The 24,459-nt window shown below is 40.0% G+C and overlaps 2 protein-coding genes and 1 long non-coding RNA gene across 3 annotated transcripts; 2 read left to right on the top strand and 1 right to left on the bottom strand.

Annotated features, from left to right (window-relative positions):
- The first annotated feature begins 226 nt into the window (after positions 1 to 226).
- fan1 (FANCD2 and FANCI associated nuclease 1) lies at positions 227 to 5,619 on the top strand. Its single transcript, XM_034880049.1, has 13 exons — positions 227 to 1,679; positions 1,760 to 1,900; positions 2,481 to 2,682; positions 2,766 to 2,999; positions 3,093 to 3,224; positions 3,315 to 3,423; positions 3,509 to 3,628; positions 3,767 to 3,931; positions 4,057 to 4,219; positions 4,311 to 4,414; positions 4,505 to 4,699; positions 5,101 to 5,229; positions 5,357 to 5,619. Exons 1-13 carry the CDS (start codon positions 539 to 541, stop codon positions 5,492 to 5,494), a joined length of 2,973 nt encoding a protein of 990 aa, XP_034735940.1. The 5' UTR covers positions 227 to 538; the 3' UTR covers positions 5,495 to 5,619.
- LOC117949675 lies at positions 1,682 to 14,799 on the bottom strand. Its single transcript, XR_004657717.1, has 3 exons — positions 14,721 to 14,799; positions 3,819 to 3,823; positions 1,682 to 1,695 (listed from the first exon to the last, which is right to left on the bottom strand). It is a non-coding gene; the product is annotated as an uncharacterized LOC117949675 (long non-coding RNA).
- Positions 6,982 to 24,201, top strand: LOC117949631 (disintegrin and metalloproteinase domain-containing protein 10-like). Its single transcript, XM_034880081.1, has 16 exons — positions 6,982 to 7,231; positions 9,747 to 9,897; positions 13,059 to 13,177; positions 13,263 to 13,421; positions 13,975 to 14,075; positions 16,200 to 16,349; positions 17,277 to 17,369; positions 17,453 to 17,636; positions 18,285 to 18,448; positions 18,563 to 18,746; positions 19,453 to 19,603; positions 19,693 to 19,876; positions 19,984 to 20,092; positions 20,208 to 20,428; positions 20,524 to 20,650; positions 21,236 to 24,201. Exons 1-16 carry the CDS (start codon positions 7,165 to 7,167, stop codon positions 21,442 to 21,444), a joined length of 2,373 nt encoding a protein of 790 aa, XP_034735972.1. The 5' UTR covers positions 6,982 to 7,164; the 3' UTR covers positions 21,445 to 24,201.
- The last annotated feature ends 258 nt before the right edge of the window (positions 24,202 to 24,459 follow it).

Genomic DNA, 24,459 nt, shown 5'->3' with positions numbered 1-24,459 from the left:
TTTTTAAGTGTATTGGGTGTCTCTAGGGTGTGAAGGGGGTAATGTTATGCATAATATTACCATTGACTTTCAATTTTAATATACAATTAAATATTCTACATCTAGAACAAGATGTTTCATTTCTTTATTTTTTGTTCGGCTTTTGCGTTTAGGTCATTTACAAAAATATCGATGTAGTTGGGATCGATTAGTACACCCTGAAGGCATTCTGCGCTCCGCTGGCTGAGCCTGAGAAGCGGGATTGTTGTCATGGTCCTCCTCTACGGTATGTTAGCTGATGTTTTAAATTGGCAGTCTTTTATATTAATGTATTGTCGTTTTTCTAATGCATAGAAGCACCAAACTACAAATGTGTGACTAAATGAAAGGAAGCGTTTCTTTTTGAGCTAACGTAAAGTTCGCTAATAGAAACATATCATTAACGTTATCCATAACCTGTCCACGCCGACAATTCTCTTCAGAGTAACGTTATGCAACGAGGAAAAGCTGCTAAAAACGTAGCAGCTTTTCATCGAGCAGCTCAACTTCCGCCTGCATCATGACCGAGAGAGCCAACAAAGACAAACTCAAGCGAAGTTTGTCATTGTCCAAGCGTAAGAAGAAAGGAAACGTCAAAAGTGGGATTTCAGCCAGTGCTGTCCCCACAACTCCTATCACCTCATTCTTCAGCAGCCAGCCTCCACCTAAGCTGGCCTGCCCCCTGTGCTCCCAGATGGTACCGAGATTCAAGATCAATGAGCACATTGATTTGCAATGTCAGAACTTTGAGAGAGGAGACAGCAGTGTCGCCTCAGCAAGTAATAGTTCAAGCATCCACCTATCACCCAGAAGGAATCCCCCAAAGTCTCCAGAGCTGGATCCAAAGAAAGAAGAAGAGACCAAAGAGACAAGCCCCTATTTCAAAAGGAATAATTCTCGGCAGGTGCCAACGGAGATAAAAGGAAAAAGTGTAGTCAGGACTATTGACTTGGGAAGTCTCTCCTCCAAGTTATCAATGAAATCTCATAAGGTACCTGAGAGGACACAGACAGAGGATAAACATCCACAGATGTGTCCTGAAAACCAGATATATTCTTCTGAGGCATTCAGCAGCTCACAGAAAGAAAATCTCAGTTTAGAAGACAAAAACAACTGTGTGGCAGTCATTGACCTTACACAAACCAGTGCAGACACTCCAGTGGAAGAGCTTTCATGTTCAGACAAAGGATGTCATGTTGAATACAAACCTTGTAAATCAGAGACTTTTGAAAAACAAGTTGCTCCAAAGTTGCGCTCTTCTTCCTCCAAACTGTCAAAGAGAAAGATTGGAACAACTTCCACTGGCAGGTCTGATTTCAGAAAGAAAGCAAAATATGAGGTGAACAGCAGGGAGCCAGAGGAGGTGCTGTCTGACTTATATGTGGCAGAGAGTACTGATACGGACCAGCTTAAAACTGAGGTACCTTCTACCACTACTTGCAACCCCCCTCTGAGTTCAGGGGAAACGTATTCCCTGACAGAGTCGGGTGCTAAGAACATCAGCAGTGACCAGGTCGTCGAGAGCTCACATCCCCCATCTCTTCCGTACTACCTCCGGAACTTCCGGACTGTGCTACAGGCTGTCCTGGAAAATGAGGACGACAGGTCATTGTTTAACCAGGATGATATGTCACCCGTACAGGCATTTGAGAAACTCTCAGGTATGCTGAAATGTCACTACTTATTGTTATTTAATATACAAAAAAAGGCCTCCTCACTCATATATGTTTCCCTCTCAAAGTCATGGGGCAGAAGCTGTATGTGAGACTCTTTCAGAGGAAACTGAAGTGGCTCCAAGTAAGTAAACTGGATTATGAAGAGATATGCAGTGATCTGGGACCTGTTGCTCAGGAGCTGGTTCAAGGTGGTTTTCTACAAACAGGTGAGTAAACCATAATAATGGGTTTTTCACATTTTGTCGCATCTTTGGGAGAGTTAGCTAAAACCTATTGTATTATTGATATGTGTATAATGATGCTGTTAATGAGGATTGTGTTGGTTACAGCTTTACAGTAGAAACACAATGAAATGTTTGACTTCAAATCTGGCTCCACTTCCTAACACTTTTTAATCCTTTCCGTAACTGCTAGTCCTTAAAGGTGGGATAGATTGTCGATCGGAAGGTAGAAAAGATGTATACTGGGATTAGTTCCTCAGTTCCATTAAATCTCTACTAAAAACTTATTTTGGTAGATTTGCATTTCTACATTAGTTGGTCTTCATGTGCCATGTTGCTTTTAACTTTTACTTTGTGTTGTACCAATGGTTACTACCTTAATGTGTTTTACGTTTGTATGTTTTGCAAGTGCTTTGCTACATTGTTTCACAAATGGCTTTACAAATAAAGTATGTATATTAAAGAATATATGTTATTTTGCTGAAGCATCACATCACCCCAAACATGTGCATTTTGTGTTTTTCTCTTGTTAATATCCCTCCTGTGCTGCTTTTCTATATGAAAGAGAGCGACCTTCAGGACTTAGGGGAGGCTCTGGAACTCCTGCCTGCTCCTGAACTCAAAGCTCTGGCTAAGACTTTCCATCTGGGAAATTCAGGGACTCAGAAACAACAGCTAGTCCACGGACTTCTCCGTCTAAGCAGGCAGAAGTCCTTCTTCTCTCTGACCCCTGCTCAGAACAACATCGGGGCTGTCATTCTCAAAAGGTGAGATGATCAAACACATAGTGTGTATTCGCAACACTAATATTGCAGTAGTGATCTCACCCATGTTCTCTCTAACCTTAAAGGGCAAAGCAGCTGGCGAGTTCCTGTGTGCGCCTTTGTCGTGGTCCTCGGGCTGTCTTTTCGCGTATTCTTCTCCTCTTCTCTCTGACGGACACCATGGAAGAGGAGGAGGTGGCGGGTGGTGGGCAGAGTCAGCTCTTCACCATTCTGCTGGTTAACTCGGGACGCCTGGCCTTCCCAGACTACACAGTGCAGCGCACAGCCAAGGTGTTCCGGGACAGAGAGGATCTTATTAGGTTAGGGTGTGTGCCAAAAGAGTTACATTCACTGTATTGTATCTAAGCAGGATAGCTAAGAATAAATACTCACAATTCAATCTATCACACCAGATATGAAGCATCCATGCGAGCCCTGCAAGAGGTAGTCTCAGCTATGCAGGGAGGTCAGTGGGAAGAGGCCATGGAGCTCTACACTGCTGCCAAGAGTGTCTGGCAGGAGCTGAGGAAAACCCATGACCTCAGGTGACATACTGTACATATATTTGGTTCTGTCTAAAACAAAATATGTAGAGTCCTTAGATATAATGTTAACATTGTCATTGTGTTGGATAGTCACCAGGAGGAGCTGCCTGTGTTTCTGCGCAGCTTCACTACAGGATGGGCTTATACTCGGATCTTATCCAGAGGGGTAGAGATTTTGCAGAGGCTACGTCGCTATGAGGTTTTCTGATCAAATCCACTCCCACACAAGTATTTAATAAGTTACAAGTATGTCATGACATTATAGGTGTACTTCTATGTTGCAGGAGGCAGCAGAGGAGCTGCGGTCCTTACTGTCACAGTCCGTTTGCTGTCCTGACAGCCGAGGACGATGGTGGGACAGACTGGCGCTAAACCTTCACCAGCACCTAAAAAAACCTGAGCAAGTGAGCATCAGTATCTGTGGTTCCATTCACCTCTTTAATACATTTTCATCATTAATCTTTTTTATGTGTGACTGTGTGCTTTGTAACAGCTGTTGTGTTTTCATTTGTTTGACGATGGTCTTTTCCCATTGCTCCTAGGCTATTTGTGCTATCAGAGATGGTCTGTCAGATCCTTTGGTGCGAACTGGACATAAACTTTCTCTTCATCAGAGAGCTGTGAGGATGAAAGAGTCTGCCAGCTTGAAGAAGTATCACCTGCACCTAAAAGACCTGCCCACTATTCAAGTCCAGGATGTCACACATGTAAGTTTAACACAATACAGTATGTCACTATTTGGGTTTCTAGAAAAATTAACCAGCGTCAATTGTTGGTTGGATGTATGCAAAATAGTAGATTTATGAATTTGTGTTTGTCCAATTGTTTGCAGGTGACCATCCGGGGACAGTTGTTCCCTCATGAGGGGGGCAATGGGAAATCTAGGTTCCTTTTAGCAGCAAATGGAGAGGGAGAAGAGAGCGCTAATGCCACTGTTATATGCTCTGTGGAAGAGCTGTCTTTAGCACATTACCGTCAAGAAGGCTTCGACCAAGGTAAGCAGTTTTGCTTCACCCATTAATTCATTCTTATATTGCAGTATCCGTTTTTCATTTTACCATTGCATTGCCATTGTTAATGTGATAGGGATCCATGGAGAGGGCTCAACATTCTCAACCTTGTTTGCTCTTCTGCTATGGGACATCATTTTTATGGAGGGTATTCCAGACGTTTTCAGAAATCCATACCAGGTAAAGTAAGCTCTACGTGTATTGCTAATGCTTACCGGATATCTGCATCTACTGAATACCAGTTTAACTTCTCTCCTTTTTTTCTTGCAGACATGTCCACTGGATCTTTACACTGACTGTTTCTATGAGAACAGAAAAGAGGCGATCGATGCTCGTGTGCAGTTACTAAGGGAGTCACCTGTGGAGACTTTGCATGACATGTTGGAAGAGGTCTGGACCTCCCAGGAGGGCAAAGTGTGTTCACTAGTCAACTGGGAGCGTTTCTCATCCCTTCAACAGGCGCAGGTATTTTAGTAACTACTGTAAATACGCACCTTGTGTTAAATCTAATTCAACAGTTAAGCCATGAAATATACCTTTACCAGGATAATAATGGAAATTGTATTGAGACTGTCAGGGAGGTATTCATTTTACTGTATTTTTATTATTGCTGTTATAGTTTGCCGTAGTTTTGATCTGCACTTCATTATATTGAGCTCTGTCTAATATTTTGCCCACCCCTTTTACAAACATGAGGGGGGGATGAATATTAGAAACACGTTTCAAAATAATGCATCCCACTACAACACCACCACTTACTACGACCTCAATAATTAAAATTACTTAATATTATACTTTCTATAAATGTTACAGATGGAAGTGTTACTGTGGGTGTTGACATAACCGCTTTTATACTCTTATTGCAGTCTCTCGTTTCTTGCCTGGGTGGAGCCTTCTTAGGAGGGGTAATAAAACGAATGTCAAAAGACTATAGACACTGCCGTGGAGGTTTGCCCGATCTAGTGGTGTGGAACACCTCAAACAACAGCTACAAGGTGAGCTGTCAAATTTAGATATTTTCTTTTGTGCATGGCTTCCGACACTATGGTAACTGATTTGTTTAAGTCTGGTTACATAAATTATACTGCAGCATGCAATGTGACGTGGGGTGTCTCGTTGTAGCTGGTGGAGGTGAAGGGGCCCACTGATCGACTGTCTCAGAAGCAACAGATATGGCTGGATGAGCTGCAGAAGCTGGGGGCTGATGTGGAGGTGTGTCACGTGACAGCTACTGGAGCCAGAGGAGCTCGTCTGGAATAAACACAGACACAGGGAAACTGACTGATAAGACTTTGCTGCTAATTATTCAGAGTGTGTGTGAAATTGAAACATCAGCAGACAGAAACTCTGAATACAATCTGGGAGCTTTTTCTGAGTCTGGTCATCTAGAACAGATAATGTTTATCTAAAAAAACTCCATCTATCTTGCATCACAATCGTAATCCCTTTTGAGTGCAGTATATTGAGTGCCATGGCAGGGAGTGTGCCTCACGACATGGGGCATTAACATCGGGGAAACCACTTCTGTTGGCCTTCAACAGGGAGCGGTGCATCAGCATCACAAGATGAAGCTCTTTGCTGAGAACGGCGAGGATCAGAAATAGCTTGCCTACAGATAAACAAAACCGATGCATGAAAGGAAATGCATCCAACACCCACACCAAACTGATGGTATTTCCATTTCTTTGGCAACACCTTTGTCAGTAATTTAGGTTGCCAGGCAATGAAAATACACGTTAAGTTAGCTGCTAACGAATTGTATGACACTTCTATAAGTTTGTTATGCAGGTAATTACTGTGATAACATGCCTCTAAATACGGCTGGGCGATCTGGAGAAAATCAGATATCACAATGTTTTTGACCAAATACCTCGATGTCGATATTGCAACAGTATTGTAGAGTTGACAATTGGTGCTTTTACAAAATATTTTCACAATTAGATTTTAGAAAAAAAATTAATCAATACTGTGGATATAATAATCTAGTGGTTAAAGGGAAATAATAGAACAGCTAGAACAGTCTAGTAAAATCTGAATATTACTTCACTTTTTTGTAATGCTGCCTTTAATCTCGGGAATAAATATACGATATATCTATATATTGTCACATATTGTCTCTAAATAGGCTGTTTTGCCACTACTCTACCAGATAAATGAAATAATAGGGCTCCATCTATTTTATTTTTTTATGGATTAAGTTGCTAAATTAAGTTTTCATTTTTTTTTTTTCATTAATTAATTAACATTTTGGAAGGTCAGAAAAGGGTGAACATTTCAAGTTCCAAGAGCCCAAGTTGTGATCCTCACATTGCTTGTTTGGACTAAAAGAAAAAAACAGTCCAAAACACAAATGATTCAGCCAATGACTAACAGCCATCACATTGGACAAAGAAAGACACAGTTGAGAAGCTGGAATTTAGGTGAGTGCTTTGGCCATTGGTTTTTGGCATTTTTGTTTAAAAATTACTCAAATTATGTAATTGATTATCAAAGCAAACCAAGCAAATTCAATTCATTTTAACAAAATAATATATAATGGTATTAAAAATGTCTGTCTTAACTGTCTTTATATGTACAGTCTAAGGACTGATGTGGACACTTATTATAAAAGACAACTTTGGTATTTTTCTGTTTTCTAATACCTTTAATAGGGGGGGGGGGGATATGTATACATACATTGCATACATTACATTACACCCAGGCATGGTTACGGTTAACGGTGTGCTTGGGTGGACTGTAATGAATGCGGGCCTGGATCATGGATGCATTTGGGGGAAGGGATCATGGAGGAAGGGATGCCAAGCTGCCTTGCGTCTGACGTCACGACGCTGTGGAGAGAGGAGGCGATGAGAGGAAGGTGCAATAAACACAGGGCGTCTGCGCCTATCTACGTAGGACAATAAAGTGGAAAGGGTATCAATGTTCTAACAATGGATTTGTCAGACATGCTTCTTCTTGAAGTTTTCCTTTTCGTGTACCTACTAAACTATACCCAAGGTGAGTGAGGCGTTTCCAAAGAAAACCTTACAAGTTGTGTTGAATCCATGAAGCTAAGAGGAGAAAGGCTGGTAGCCCGTTAGCTAACTGAAGGGATCAGCAGGGCCTGCTTGTTATGAAGAGGACTGCACCCTTTTTGCAGTATTACTTCAAGCTAAAGAAATTATACATAGTATAAAAGCTTACTTGGATTCGTGAAGTTGATTGAAATAAACAAATATTGATTGGTTATTTCTGCGTGTTGTCACCGTTTTTCTTGTCAGGTTTTGGTCGGTTTTGTTGTTACCGTGCGAATAGCGCCGACAGCCATTGTTATGAGAAGATGGAAATGCCGACTGGGTTAACGGACCGTTAGCTTTGTGCTAGCTAACACTTTAGCCTCTAACGTTACAATTTCTTTAGAAAATAATACATGAAGCCACTGTCAATATATTACCTCCACCGTGTCAGGTTTCACGCTTCATATGATCGACAAGTTTTCAGTTTTGCAGGCACAATTTTGTTTCTGTGTTGAGACTGACCAATGCTGTTTAATGCTAGCGTTATACCATTGTCGCTATTCTCTAACGTTAATTTAACGTAGCAAACGTAACTGCCTTTTACTTAGGCGCACCAATTCTGTTTCAGTATTTTGAAAATAATTGGACTGTATGTTTCATTTTGGAACGAAATTACCCCTCCGTAAAAAAAACTGTATTTATTTGTGATGTAACTACGTTACAACTGTTATATTGTTGTGACGTTAAAAGCTAGCAAACTATATATTACGTTCTATACATATGTACTAGCTACTAAATCACTGCACTTTTATTACACTACGGCTCCTTATTATATCACATATCTCCTCACTGTATCATAATGTACGTATTATACTATACTTAAACTGTTTATATAGACCTGTAGACTGTTGCTGCTATAAATCACACCACTGTCACTTAATCATGTCATTTGCCTCCAAAAACTCTTTTATTTTATTCTGTTTTAGTTTGTGTACCTCTTATGTATTATTATAATAATCTGTATAACTTTATGTTGTATGTTTATTGTACTGCTGCATTTCCCACTGGGAATCAATAAAGGTGTATCTTATCTTACTGTGTTTTTAAATCGTTTAGCAGTAAAATACAACACATAAGACTCAAATTTACTTCTAGAAAAGTCTCAGTCAGTTGTATAGTCCATGTTTATATTTCGCAATCAGAATATTTTAAATCTCAAGCTGGTTCCCTTGTTAAATTTTAAAGCAGCAGTCCTACCATTTACACATAATAGGGCCACCTCCTGTAGTAAAAGTAACATCCAAAAGAATGTCCTTCACCACATCATGTTATCAATCATTTGTTGTTTGGTACAGGTCTTTGAATAATTTGCATAGTTTTTATGATCATGGAATGATCAGGAATGTCTAATTAGTGTTTTTTTGTATGCCTTAAGATATTTCAGAAGTCATAGCCTTCACTTCTCATAGTCACCTCAATGAAAAATTTAATGGTAGCACCTAAATATTTTATACTTCACATGAACAGAGAACTAGCTGAAGCCTGGTCCACTTACCCATGTTTCTTACGTAGTTACAATGAATCCTATAATTTATGACTCACTAGTCGGGCTTAATTACCTATCAGACAGTCCTAATTACATGTACTCTGTTTACTGAAAATAGTTTCTCTTGGTTTAAGGGGCAAAGATTGGATCTTATAGACTCATCGCCAGTATGTTTAGTTTACAGTCTAAACAATAAAAAAACAATGTGACGAATCAAAATTACTGTTTTGTTGAAATGGAGTCTGTCAGACTGTTTAAGTGTGATACAGATGGCGAAATGGGTGGGAATTTTTTTTTCTTTAAGCCCACCACCCACTCTTCTGGTAGCGAAATAATTATGCTGTGACGCTGGAGGCTGGAGGCACAGTTCCAAAACTGACTGCCATTTGACTTAAATATATTTAGCTAGATTTTAAAACACGGACCATACGGATTTTCTGTCAATGGACATCATTTCAATCTTGCCTGTCAAACATCTGCCCGATCATCCATTTTATGGGAACCTAAAATATAACTTACTCTAAAACATGGCAGTTATACTGCAATATCACCTTAAGACAGAAATAATATGATCTAATGCTAATCTTTATTTGTGCCATCTGCTAAAAATAGTTGATGTGACAGACACACTGTGGTACCAAGGCGGTAACAAACTTATGGACCTTGATGTTAGTATTTTCTTCAATAGTGTACAATTTGTCCTTATGTTGGTTACCTTTTCTATAATCTTTAATTTCTGTGTAATGAGGCACACCTACACAAATCTTATTTATTGGTCCACCTACATACAGACAAGTATACATACATGTACAACCCATAATGAATAAAAAAGATTGTATCCACACATCTAGGGGGCCTGGGTTGTCATTTTCTTTGATTCTATAAGGATATGCATTTAATTACTTTTCAATAAGTCTTGTATTTTTCTTGTTTTTGCTGATAACATGAGTTCCTCTGTCCTTTCACACAGGCCACTATAGAAATCCCCTGAACAAGTACATCCGTCACTATGAAGGCCTGTCCTACGACACAGAGCTTGTGCACAGCAACCATCAGAGGGCTAAGAGGGCGCTCTCTCATGAAGACAAGTTTCTTCATTTAGATTTTCACGCCCATGGAAGGTTTGTCAGTTTTTCCAGATATTACCCTAAAGGGACATTCTGTCTGGATCTCTGTCTAATTTTATGTTTCTTCATCTCTATCTTTATTTACCTGTCTGTTTATTTTCAAAACTCCTGCCCTATGCCTAAGTTGTGTTTAAGTAAAGGTGGAGGTCAGGATTGGAGGATTTTTAATCTCACCCTTAGTTCTTTATGTGTAGTTTTTATGGTCTCCATTAGAGAAAACTATAATATCTAATTTTGATGGTCAATTAATTGTTCAAGAATTTTTTTAAAGCAAAAATGCTAGACGTTCCCCTGTTTCAGGTTTTCCGTTGCAGGGATGTCCTGCTTTTCTTTGGCATAATTAACTGATCATCTTTGGGCTTGGGGCTGTTGGTAGACAAAACAAGTTATTTGAAGACATACATTTTGCCAAAACAATTAATCGATTAATTTAGAAGATTATTTAGCAGAATCATCAATGATAAAAATTGTTGTTAGTTGCAGCCGTAGTGTGGGTTTATTCTAATTTTCTGCCACAATCTAAACATGCAGGCTTGGTGAAGAAGAAACTGTAATGTGTTGGTGTGTCTGTTAGTTAGCCCTGTGATGGATCGGGTTTTTCCAAGGCGTTTCTGTACACTTGATATGTGGGTGGGAACCCCTTTTAAGGTATAGAAGATGGATGGATGAACAAATAGTCTTTTCATGGTTTTGCATCCAGCATTTTGAAGAGGTGGTGTGGTTTGATAGAAAGTGTCCACACTCTCCATTAAAAAGTCAAGACCATCTGGCTGGGAGCTTGGCAAAGGCTGCAAGTAGCAGGGCCTGCTGTTCCCAAACTCTGATGCTGATAGGAAAGAGAACGAAAAGAGCTGTGCAAACAAACGCACAGAAGGAAGATGTCTGTTCTTTTAAAAAGAAGAAAATGTGTCAGCTTCTTTTCCTTTTTAAATTCATGATAAAGCTCAAAACACAACTCAAATTCTTACATTTAATTTGCAGTTCCCCATCCACCTTTTACATTCTGGTGTTGTGTATGGATGTGTTTTAAAGTGCTAATATTATGCTTATTTTCAGGGTCATAATTGAATTAAGTAGAGCTGTAAAGATATGCATTATGAAACCGAAATTGCGACACTAAGATCCAAGAACATGTGTCGCAGATTAAGAAGACGCACCCCTTCCAAGTCTTCTTGCCAGATCCAATGCTACCACATCATTAAATTAGTACTACTATTAGTCCTTTTGGTGCTTTATCCCCGTTTTGTCTGGTAAAAGACGGCTAAAAGCAAAGGGGGGGGGGGGGGGGGGGGGGGACCGGTAACGTTAACGGAGGTGTAATGTTTTGAATAGCCGCTGTTCTGACTCAGGTGCCTGGGCCTGTTTCTTGATGGTTCAGTAAACTGCCTTTAGCGTCCTTATTCCCAGAGTTAAATACTGACAGCTCTAATCCTGTCTGAAGCCTTTCCGCGCCGGGAGAGTGAAGCAGACAGACGGGGGGGGGGTGCTAGCTAGCCAAACATGGTCAAAACAATCATACTAAAAATAACTGAGTGTGTTGAACAATGTCCTAATCTAATGTTACCCACCAATAATAAGCCAACGTTATAGAACAAGCATTAGCTACTTGCTTGTCAACCAGCACCTTTGCAGTATGCACCAAAGCACTTTTACTCTTTGGTCCCCCTACAGGTTGGAAGAGGAATTGTCCATTACTGTTACCATTATTCTTCTGTCACTCAAACAAGTTATTGAACCACCGAAACAGTTTTGGAAACATTATTTCAAGGAACAAAAGAATCTTTGGTGTGAAATCAATCTATATTGAACTTAATCAATATCAATCAGTAAGGTATTTGTTGTATTACTGTGTTGCAACGTGGGATGTAATCAATGACAAAATGATGCCATCTGGCAAAAAAAGTTGTATTACGTTTGAGTTCTCTGTTTTAGCTACAGGGTGAGGCATCTCACTTCTATTCAATTTTTTATGAGAGTCACACATGCAGTATCGAGGTAAGCACTGCATGCTATTTAGAAGGAGAGTATTAGGGCATGCCATGCCATGCAGCTAGTCGAGCATTATAACGTTACAAAGTGATGCACGTTTGTCACAGAAGTAAAGGCTGGACTACAATAGAGCTGTTTGGAACAGTTTGTGAACAGTGTTTTCTGTTGAAGATAGTCCCTTTGGGGTGGACAGGGGGCTTTTTCATTTTGTAAACCTATAACGTGCGCAAAAAGATATATAACACAATTAAGGAAAGAGAAAAAAACAAATAGCATAATGAGAACACAGCAAGTTTAACATGTACAGTATCTTTGAAGTTAAGTCATAACAGAAAATAATTGTAGTTCCACTATGTTCTGTAAATTTAACAGATTTATTTGCCATCATGTAAATGTAAATGTGCTGTATTTGTATAGCGCTTTTCCAGTCTTAACAACTGCTCAAAGCGCTTTTACATCTACAGGAAACATTCACCATTCACACACATTCATACACTGTGGCGGGGCCTGCCGTACAAGGTGCCACCTGCTCACCAGATAAACATTCACACACATTCACACTCCGATGCGCAGCACCGGGGGCAACTCGGGGTTCAGTGTCTTGCCCAAGGACACTTCGACAATGACTGCAGGGGCGGGGATCCTAGTGTCTGGTTTCACTATACTTTTCAGATCTAAAAACCGATAGCTGTTCTTGTGCAGTTAATTTAACCACTGTCTGATCTACAAAACAGTAACTTACACACAAAACGAGCACACAAGCATGAGCACTGTGTAGGTGTTACATGAAACCCAAGGTATCTTTGTTATCCTGCAATTATGTTTGATCCACAAAAAACAACATTATTTCAAGTTGTCCTTATTTTCTCTTCTTGTCTTACAAGATAAGACAGCAGTTTTCCTTCTGCAACAAAAAACAGCGTAGATGTTTTTACCTTCTTTTTTTTCCCCTTTCCTTTGAATTTTCCTTTTTCTGAAAGACAGCACAAACATTGCTTACCTTACAAAGTGAGACCACTGTGTGAAGTGGATAATAGCCACAAACTGTTTTGGAAACAAACCTCGCAATATAGATAACATTTTTTCCATGGTATTACCTCTCTCTTATCACATTAAAATGTCTCATTTTTTTGCAGTTGCCTATAGTTTCATTTCTTTGATTTCAGGCATTTTAATTTACGAATGAAAAGGGAAACCACCTTGTTTGCCCAAGATTTCAAGGTAGACGTTTCAGGAGACGAGATTGCATTTGACACCTCTCATATCTACACTGGAGAAATCTACGGTAAGGTTGTCCTTCTATACTTGTTTTTATGTATAACTGCAGTGATGCTTGATCTTGTGTGAAACCTCTCTAATTGGATTCCTAGGTGAGAAAGGTACCCTGACTCATGGCTCCATTGTTGATGGTAAGTTTGAGGGCTTCATTCAGAGCTATCATGGCAACTACTACGTGGAGCCTGTTGAGAGATACCTGGAGGGCAAAGACGTGCCCTTCCACTCAGTCATCTATCACGAAGATGACATACGTGAGTCCCCAGCTACTTCCACTACACAAATACTTTGTCATTATGAAATCATCAAGTATTTTTAATTGGCTGCACACATACTGTATGTAAATGTGTGAACTGGGAAGTGCAAGGTTAGGACAGCTTGGCTGATGGAGGCAAACTGGTGTGATTCCCCCCCCAACCCCCAAGGAGCAGAGATAACCAGGGTACTCATTAGCTGAGTAACACAATCTTTCTCTCGGCTACTGGCTGATTTTAGAAGTCTTTACAATGTTGGTACTGATAGTGAGCACCAAACATACTTCACTACGCTGACAACCCCTATTTTTCAAATCATCTGTGTACATATAATAAGTTGCCAAGGGGCAAATTAAACCCAAGTGTGAGAAGAATTGCTAATGAGAGCAACATGAAAGTAGCAGCTCACATAGCAAAGCTAGGCTCAAGTGGCATGTAAGTACATCCATTAGCTGATCATGAATAGCGCCAGAAATAGAGAGACTCAGGGGGTTAAGTAGCTAACATTGTCTCCCATAATCCTAACTGTGTTGTGTCTGCTTTTCTCACTCAGACTACCCACACAAGTATGGCCCAGAGGGAGGCTGCGCTGATAGCTCAGTGTTTGAAAGGATGAAGAAGTACCAAGCCTCGGCCGTAGAGGAGCCACCCAAGGTGAACTTAACAAAAGGAAACCCTTTCAGTGACTATTGAAAGCAGTTTAGTTTTCGGGGGAAATTTACGTTTTGCTTTCTTAGACAGGTTCAGAGGTACCCATGGATGCCCTTTATGTCTTTGTGTGCACTTTGAGGTTATGGTGACTGGTGAGAATAGCCTATCTCAGTTAAATTCATTTTAATTAATTAGCTCATCACAATAGCAGGAAATACAAGTTGTTTGCCAAATGTTTTTTGTACTTTTTTGTCTAAATTAGGGATGTATGCAGTTAGTACTTAGGTAGGTTTCCTAGAAACAAAGAATTTTGAAACTCAGAGCCTGAAATACACAAGAAATGGCAGCAAATGTCCAAAAACTTCCCATTGAAATATTGTATGTCTTAAAAATGAAAAAAGTGACATTACAACTCCTCAGCACACAATATTAAACAAGTAAGCATGGATGCTGTTTTTTTAACTGGTCAAACATTAGTTGATAACACCTTGACATTCCGCCGGCCCGCCGACGGGCCCGGACAATCTTTTGTCTTTCAGAATCTGTAGCAGGCTCAGATGTGAAGATAGAGTGAAGATATTCATATCATATGAAACTAGACGATCTAAGGAATCCAATGGTACCAACTATGTAATGCTTGTCGGCAACGTGGCTAAATAATGCTTCAAAGTTAGGCTAAAATTTGGTGAGGGAAAAACTAGCGTAGTCATTTTCAAAGGGGTTCCTTGACCTCAATTCAAAATATCTGAATGAAAAGTGCAATCCCATGCAGATAGGGCAATAACCAAGCAGTTTTTTTCATGCAGTATACATGTTTTATTTTTGCCTATTCTAAAATGCGGTATTTGAATAATTTTGCATACTGGGGTCTTTGAGTTGTATAAATTGGGGACAAATGGAAAGCTGACACTCTTGTGTATTAGATGAGAGGATTGAGAATTAAAGGGAATTGTATTAATGTGTGATGATGTCAGTCCCCATTGTAGCCATTTCAATTTAATGAGACTATTTCAATCAGGGGAGAGCTCATTTTAAGTGAACAATTAGTAATTGACATTCACAAGAAAAATGATATATTAGAAAAGTCTTTGGCAGTTAAGCCCCATGGTGACATCATCAAATTCCCATTCGAGGGGGTTGAGAAGCTGTGGGTAGTGTACGATACACCCGTAGGAGTCTGTGATGGTGATAAATGAAGAGCATGCGGAGATCTGGATAACTGAGAAGAGGAGCAAGCTCTGGCTAGCTCAGAGCTGGGAGCTGGAAATAATGAACTGGAGGTGAAGGGGGGGAGGAGGGTCGCGGCAATTTACACTGAAATGAGATCTCACAGCAAAGGAGAGGTTTTAAATACACATTTAAATAATGACAGCAAAGATGTGCTTGGTGGAGAGAGATTGTGGCTAAATCTGGTTGGTATAATGGGTTGGTATAACTTAAATAATAAACGCTACTAATCAACTGAGGAGAGGAAGCAGGAGAATAGGAGAGTGAGTAACATAAGATAGTCTTCTTGGCGTACTTGGTGTCTTAAGGTGGTATTTTGGAGGGAACTTTGACCATTTATATCAATTCTCGAGTGGCAAAAAATCTCCATGTATTGTGGAAAGCTAGTTTAATCTCACTGTCCAGTGATCTTTGAAAACCCCTGCAGGCCAATTTTCAACACTGACTGCTTTTTTGAATATTTTCCAGAAACTACAGGAACTCTCTTAAATAGCTTCATGAAAAATGATTCAGTCCACTGTATGACAAAAAAGATTTCCAACCCCTTTTTTCCAATCCAAACCAAGATGGTAGACGGAAATTACATATGTCCTTGTACAATTTGTATCACACGTTACATAAATATATATTGATATTGCATTGCTTTCCAATTTATGTTTCCCAAACCAAAACATCCGCATTTTATTACATTGTTCTTATTTCTTACTTTTTTCCCATCGTAGTATTTTATGTGACACATACAGTACATTTTCCACAGCAACATACTGAACTGCAGCTGAAAAAAAATTACAGCCTAAAAATACCAGACATTATTAATTTATTTAGCCACTGTTTGGTTGATATGTTATGTTTATGTTTTATTTAACTGTCTATTTTCTACTCTTCATCTTTTCACACCAGGGGCTCCACACTGAGACAGGCTTTAATGACCCAGTGCTGCTGAGGAAGAAGAGGATGGCCCAGGTTGAGAAAAACACCTGCCAGCTTTTCATTCAGACTGATCACCTCTTCTACAAGTACTACAAGACCAGAGAGGCTGTGATTGCACAGGTAACACACAGTCCTTGTCAATCACTTGACACTGGATGCTACTGTGGTGCTGTTAGAATTAGATTTATACACATTTATACAGTCAGTATTTAGTTGTTGTTTTTTTACTGTTGGTGAAAGGCAAATTTTTAACCCAAGAGTAACATCATATACAAGAGTATAAAGGCTAATTAGTAGTGGCGTTATGTTCTGTGCTAAAGCTTCAAAGCGTGTGTCGAGAAATTCCGGAAGTTTTCCGTGGACAGTTTTCCTGTTCGTTTCAGACAGATGATGTAATTGATGACATCCAAAGCCTCGCTCCTCGTCAGTACCACTTGACTGGTTTATGAAGTGATCTGAATTCATACGGTTTTATTACACATCCATTATCTGCACATGTACATTCATTGCCCTCAGCCCAGTTAACGTACCAGTTTAAGAATGGCTACTAAAATTACCCCTCCCGCTCTTATATCATGGGCCTATTTATAGTCACACGTTTGATAGCTGTGTTCATCTAAAGGACATATGTCACGCCACGGACAAATACACACTATGTTGATATAAACGGATTATGTGGAATTTTTTTATTTCTTATTCTTTACTGATGCAACATTCAGTCAAAAACTGTCTCTGATACAGTGTATCACAGATGACATAGATCATCTGTAAAATATCTGCCTGTTTTACACTCTTTGACCAACAGGTGGTATTGTGAGCAAATTAAGCCTCAAGGCCTCAATGCTTCACGAGGCTTCATCTTGCCATCACTACTAATTAGTTTTATAATAATAACATTCACTAACTATAATTTTCTTTTGTACTGTAGTGAGGCTGGCGGTGGGAAACCACGCTGCAAGGCTAGTAGGCTGAGGTGGACAAAGCACAGAGTACAGTAACGTACACTCTTGAGTGAAGTTTTTTTTTTGTTGCATCTTACTCTTTCAGATATCCAGTCATGTCAAGGCCATTGATGCTATCTATCAGGGCACAGACTTCATGGGCATTCGCAACATCAGCTTCATGGTGAAGAGGATCAGGGTAAGTGTTATACCAATTTTAAGTCTTTTGTTGATTTTAGATTTGGTCACATCCCTTGTCCTCATCATCATCCTCTTCTGTAGATAAACACCACTAGTGATGAGAGGGACCGATCAAACCCGTTCCGCTTTGCCAACATCGGCGTGGAGAAGTTCCTGGAGCTGAACTCGGAACAGAACCACGACGACTACTGCTTGGCTTATGTTTTCACCGACAGAGACTTTGATGACGGGGTTTTGGGTTTGGCCTGGGTGGGAGCCCCCTCAGGTATTGAAAGACTGTCATCAGTGATCAGAATCTGCAAATAATCTGTCCTTTTTTATTTTTAAGATTAACAGTTTTTATTTTGATTCACAAGAAAACATAGAGCATACAGCTCACAACATGAACACATCGTCCATCCAACATTATTCTAAGAAAGCATCTGAGATTTACAGCTGCAATGTCCAATTCAGATTTACATCTGAATTGGACATTGCAGCTACAGCAAGGAATAGTCTCAATAGTATTTGGGATTGCAAATGGTGATTCTGATGTTAATTTGTTCTTCAAATATCAACTTAGACAATATGCAGATGTGACGATTCTCAAAGATTTTCATCATGGTCCTAGCTAGATCTATACATTTTTAATTTGAACTTTTAACCGAAAATATTGCACTGTTGAAATCTTCAGTTTACTGTTGGAGGTTATGTGTCTCTTGCTGGCATTGACAATTTGTATTTAAAATGTTCTGTAAACAAGTTGACAAATTGCACTCATTACGTTTTGAAGTAAGCTATTATGTCATCTGGACATTAATTGAAAAACTGTCTTGACATTTATCAAGATTCTTCCTCTTTAATGAGCAAAATCCTTCAAGTTTTGTAGCTGTGGTTTGGAAGCTTTGTTCTAACTTGTGCTTTTCTTTCCCAGGGAGCTCCGGAGGGATCTGTGAAAAAAGCAAGCTGTACTCAGACGGAAAAAAGAAATCTCTTAACACCGGTATAATCACTGTACAGAACTATGCTTCCCACGTACCTCCAAAAGTCTCCCATATCACTTTTGCACATGAAGTAGGACACAACTTTGGCTCCCCGGTGAGTTACTTAGCTGTGCCACGTTTATGCACAATGAGAATGAATTTCTTAGGCTTGCACCCTTTCTCCCTTCTTTTAATCTGTGATTTTTTTCTTTTTCTTTGTCATTCTCAGCACGACTCTGGGTCTGAGTGCACCCCAGGAGAATCCAAGAGCCAAGACAAGAAGGAGAAGGGCAATTATATCATGTATGCAAGAGCTACATCAGGAGACAAGCTCAACAACAATAAGTTCTCCATCTGTAGCGTACGCAACATCAGCCAAGTGCTGGAGAAGAAGAGAAGCAACTGTTTCGTCGGTACGTTTTCAACTTAACTGTCCAGCTCGAGAGGTTTTGTAAATTCAGATTCTGCTCTCCCTGTACTAATGAGTGTGTGAGAGTTTAACCCCTTTGCCCCACTTAGTGATTTATTTCAGCCAACTTGAGAAGCACCAACACATTGGCTTTAGCCCAGTGTTAGTTTTACTGACAGAATTTGGCAAATTTTTGCTTTGTAATCTTGTTTTTTTCTTCTTTTTGAAGTGTCACATTTAATGCAACTATCACATCAGTAACATAACATAAACAACAACTAAAGAAAGCTTAATCTATTACGCACATGCTGTTGTTCAAATGCTTATCCATTTTGGCTGATAAAACTAGGAAAATTAGATCACAGTGTAGGCTTCTAATACCTCGGAACACCCATGCTGCATTTTGTTTTGGCCTTCCCTCAACCAAAATTACAAAGAGTGTGTTTGAGTTTAATGTTGTACTTGACTCTACAGTGTCAATGGTCTGCTTCTATTTAAAGACTGGGTTTGTTTCCCTGTTTTATTGCAGCAAGTAATCCTCCAATCCCCCAACAGTATTTGTTTGGTTTGGTTTTGTAATGAGACAGATCTCATAGTAAATGTCAACATTTTTTATACACTTTTAGCCTTCAGTACAAGAAGTCAAAATATAGAACATGTTCCAGTTTTTGGGGACCAGACTCAATATTACATTTTTCCTTCTAAAACAGAGTCAGGTCAGCCCATCTGTGGTAATGGCCTGGTGGAGCCAGGAGAGGAGTGTGACTGTGGCTACAGCGATCAGTGCAGGGACCTGTGCTGCTATGATGCCAACCAGGCTGACAACAAGAAGTGCAAATTAAAGCCCAACAAAGTCTGCAGGTAGATGTGGATGTTATTTTTGTGTTTTTGTTTGCCTAAACGTTTTGAATTGTGATTTTTCTTGCTCAAACTCTTCTGTTTTCCACCAGTCCCAGCCAGGGTCCTTGTTGTACACATGAATGCTCTTACAAGGGTCGTAATGAGAAGTGCAGAGAAGAGTCAGAGTGCGCTCACCAGGGCATGTGTAATGGAGTTGGTGCCCAGTGCCCCACATCTGAGCCCAAGGCGAACTTCACTGCCTGCCACGGAGAGACTCAAGTCTGCCTCAACGGGGTAAGTGGCTGAATACTTCACACCTAGAAGAACTGGTTATTATAGCATCTTTATTTTCATGCCAGTCGGCGTCTGATCTTGCCTGTCCTCATGCTCCTCCCCCACAGGGCTGCTCTGGCTCCATCTGCGAGAAGTATGGGCTTGAAGCGTGCACCTGTGCAAGCCAAGATGGCAAGGATGAGACTGAGCTTTGCCATGTGTGCTGCATGGAGAAGAGTGAGTCATTTATCCTTTTTTTCCCCCACCTTGATTACGTTTTAAATATAATGTGCTTGATATTTTGTCTTTTAATATTTAAATGGTGTTGACTGTCCGTCATTCATCTCCACAGTGAATCCCAACACATGCAGCAGCACAGGATCAGAGCGCCTGGCTCGTTTCTTCAATAAGAAAGTGACCACGCTGCCAGCCGGCTCGCCGTGCAATGACTTCAAGGGCTACTGCGACGTTTTTATGAAGTGCCGTCTGGTGGATGCAGATGGACCGCTGGCCCGGCTGAAGAAGGCCATCTTCAACCCAGAGCTCTATGAAAACATTGCAGAGTGGATTGTGGTACGTATCATCTTTTTGATTATGATTGGACGATTAGTTATTATTATTGTTTTTGTATTGACTGTGCTTGATTTGTGCTTCATTCTCTTCTCTAGGCCCATTGGTGGGCAGTGTTATTGATGGGTATCGCCCTCATCATGCTCATGGCTGGCTTCATTAAGATCTGTAGTGTGCACACACCAAGCAGTAACCCAAAACTTCCTCCTCCCAAACCACTTCCAGGTGAGTCCAGAAATTTACAAAGAAAGTTATTTTCACCAGAGAAAATTTAACTTTTTTTGTTATTTACATTTTATTTTTAATAATTATTTATAAATGTTTTCTAAATATGGCTTATATCGCCATTTGACTGAGAAACAATGATTTTGTCGTGTGTATGTGTGTGTTAACAGTTAACCTGTTCACATGGATGTACCACCTGCTACCATGTCCTCTTTCTCCATTAGTCCACACTCCCCTCTTTAGAGGTTTTTCAATGCAAAGTGGCAGCACCATGGCCAAATCTTGAGCAGTGCAGAGGAATGACTCAAGTTTGATTTATTTTGTGATTTTAGGGCTACACCTCACCACACTTTCATCACATCATCTGACATGCCTCCAAATTGATATTGGCCGTACAGTCTGATACAGCCTGCGGCTACAATTTTATGTCTCACCTCTCACAGTGTCACTTGTAATAAACCTGCAAGATTATTGTTGTTGCAGTGTAGGCATCAGTAGCAAAGCGTCAGCAGGTGTAATTTAGTTTTATAGTAACTGTGCGGAATGTCTTTTAACAAGCTCAATGTATGGCATCTCTTCTGACAGGCACTTTGAAGAGGCGGCGAGCGCAGCAGCAGCAACAACAGCAGCATGCTAACTCCCAGGTGCAGCACCAGTCTCAGCACCCGCACGGCCACCAGCACGGACACGGCGGCCAGCGGCAACCCCAGAGGCAGCCTCAGCGGCAGGCGCAACCCCAGAGGCACCACCGTCAGCCCAGAGAGAACTATCAGATGGGCCAGATGAGACGCTGAGACCCTGCATCCTGCCCCCCTCCCCCCAATGCCTTGGCTCCTCCTTGTGCCTACAGTGGGAAACAAAAGCGTCACTCCATCCAAAGAAAAGCCTGACATGGTTGTTAGTCATCATCATATCCTCCATTTACAGACAAAACAGACACGTGAAAAAGAGAAAATACTATCTAGCAACTCGATTGGCTCTTTGTGGAGTGGACTCAAACATCAGCCATTTCCAATGCAGTGCTATCTAGCATCCCGTTCCATCTGTTTTTTTTTTCTTTTAAGGAGTGCCAAGGAGTTAAGGAATCATCTGTAGCTTTAGTACATTCTGTGATGTGTTTTTTGTTCTATTGCAACGTCTTCTTGAGTGACACGCTCGTGGCTGCTGGTGAATTGTTCCGTGATTTTCTTTCGCCGTTCTAGCCAGGAAAGAGAGACACTCAGTGGGGATTTGCGGCACTTTTGTGATTTACACATGTCAAACGGCAAAAGACACAGGCTCCGGTCTCTCGTGCAGACCGTCTTCTGCATGTGACTGTACATATTTAGTGTATCATAAGTGAAAACAAACTATTTCTTCTACTGTAAATGTGTAATTCTTCACTTAATTTCTTTTATTTTTCGGTTAGTGCTCTCAGGACTCTTAACACATAATTGAAGGAAAGATGTTTGTGATGAGTTCCTTGGACGTTGCTGTTGAGGATTTGGCGCCATCAAGTTCTCTTCGCGGTCGTCCAGTCAGGTGGATCTCTTTCACTTTGGTTAAATTGCTAGATTTTGAATTTGAACAAGGTCTCCATATCCCACTTTTTAGGCCTTCTCTGTTCAAGGTCCATTTGTTTATTTTCCTTTTATTGTCTTGCTAACATCATGATTTACCCATGTTGTGCAAAAAGCTAGATGAGGTAAAGAGTCATGGGAAGAGAAAGGGAAGATCACATTTTATTGTCTTTACGGATTTTCTTTTGAAAATGAAGAATGAATAACCACTAACTGAAGCTGATGATGATTCTAGATATGAAGGCGAGGGAACATAAAGGCTGCTGTGACTTAGTTTAGAAGTGAGAGTGTATCATGTTACAGAGTTAGTAAACATGAGTGTGGAAATAAATTTAAAAATGATTCTGGTGTGGATGTACAAAAAAGTAATTATGTTATTCTTCAGATAGCAAATCTAAGAACTTTTCAATGTGGGCATGCAGACACATTTATTAAATGTGACTAATAATTGACCAAGGTCTGTAATATTTGTATGTCACGCAACACTATTTACTTTGACAGCTATTAATGTTAGTCTTAAAACAAGTGGAAGGAGCGATATAAAGCAGCAGTATTGTCACACCATTCACACATTTCCTCCATGTGTTCACTAGTTTCACAACAGACAGGCTGCTGTTTTATTTACATCTCACCTGCAGTTCTCTCCCGGTCAGATTTCATCACACACTGAATCCCCTTGAGAGCTCATGAGTGCAGACCTCTGTGTGAGTTAACATCAGCATGCCGGTAAACTTTATACAACTGATCTTTTTGTGCACAGTTTTTTATAAAAAATACAAGGAGCGCTTGTGAAGTTTCTGGAGCCACTTTAAAGAAGTGAAGGAGATTGTTTTTTTTTGTTGGATTGTTTGACCTCAGGTGTTTTCTTTCTCCCCTCGCTGCAGCACAGCATGGGGGGGGGCATTTTTGATAATGGTAACATGGTAACACTAACCAAAAGGATGCGATAATCTGGCCATGATATGTTGTGCAAAATCTCATGATTTATTTATCGGGCAAGCAATTCACCCACCATTCAGATTTGGCAAGTGGGTCAAAAGTTTGGGAATTTTGCATTATATATTCGTCAATGTAAGTTTTCTTCTCTGACTTTATTTTATCCTGGCATTATTATTTGTAAACGCATGCAATACTAATCACAACTAATATCTTACAACACTGTCCTGATGGTTGTAATAATCACATGTGCTCTAGAGGGGACATTAAAATCATTGGGTCTCACAGTTAAAAGTTTATTTCACATGGCAGATGAATTAGGCAGGTCAGCGGTTGCTATAACATGTCTGTACAAAATGGAGCTCTTTTTAAATTTCCTCTTCTAGGCTGGATCGCGCCTGTTAAGCCTCGCGGATTTACATGTAAACTTGTACAGTACTTCGAAAATTTGCATTTCATTTGAAAATGAAAAATTACATTTTGATACATCGGTTTCATTTTTTGTATTCTAATTCCAGAGTAAGTTGTTCAAAGATGTTCATATGTGACAAACTTTCATCTCCTCTTAAGTTATTTATGTTCTTAAATGTGCTAGTTAAACAGAAGTCTGCTTATGATACTTTTCTCCAACATCATCAATGGTAAAACAATTCAGGGTGATGGAGTTAATGTTACATCCTCATTTTTGTCTTCGTTCCCCTGTGGCATGGATTGGGTAGAAGAGCAGAAATATGATGCCTGTAAATTTACTTTCTTTTTAATTTCGTAGTCTTGGTAAAGTTTTTAGATAAACGTGCACTGAAAATGTCCAAAATTGAGTTGAGATGTTGTAGGTGATGTAGGCCGAAAGAACACAAGATTAAAAAGTAATACTACTGTCTGATTTTAATGTTCACTGTGTTTTATACAGTATTGGAAATTTTTGTTCACTTTGAACATTTTTACAAAAAAAAAAAATTTCAAATTGTATTGTGCAAAGAGATGTAATTTTTGGAGTACTTGAAATGCATTAATTAAAAGACTTGTTCAAAATAAAATAGACCCCTGTTTACTGTCTGTAATGTGTGCTCTCTTTTTCTATTCCTTTGGTGCAGTTGTAGTCGTGTTTGTGTTTGTGTGTGTGTGTGTGTGTGTGTGTGTGTGTGCAGAGATTTAATGTGGAGGAATTTTAAAAGGGCACACCGCGTATCCCTCAACCTGTGAACACCGTTCTCCTCTGGGGTTCCTGATGATGTCGGTACAGTTGTTTCAGATTGGGCTTGAGATTTATAAACTTATAAAGTATAATGACCCTGCCTTACGACTAGTTTTGGG

This window comes from Etheostoma cragini, chromosome 8 (genome assembly GCF_013103735.1).
Source record: "Etheostoma cragini isolate CJK2018 chromosome 8, CSU_Ecrag_1.0, whole genome shotgun sequence".
Classification (NCBI taxonomy): domain Eukaryota; kingdom Metazoa; phylum Chordata; class Actinopteri; order Perciformes; family Percidae; genus Etheostoma; species Etheostoma cragini.
Note: the sequence above shows the minus strand (reverse complement) of the source record. Positions and strands in the feature narration are given on the sequence as shown.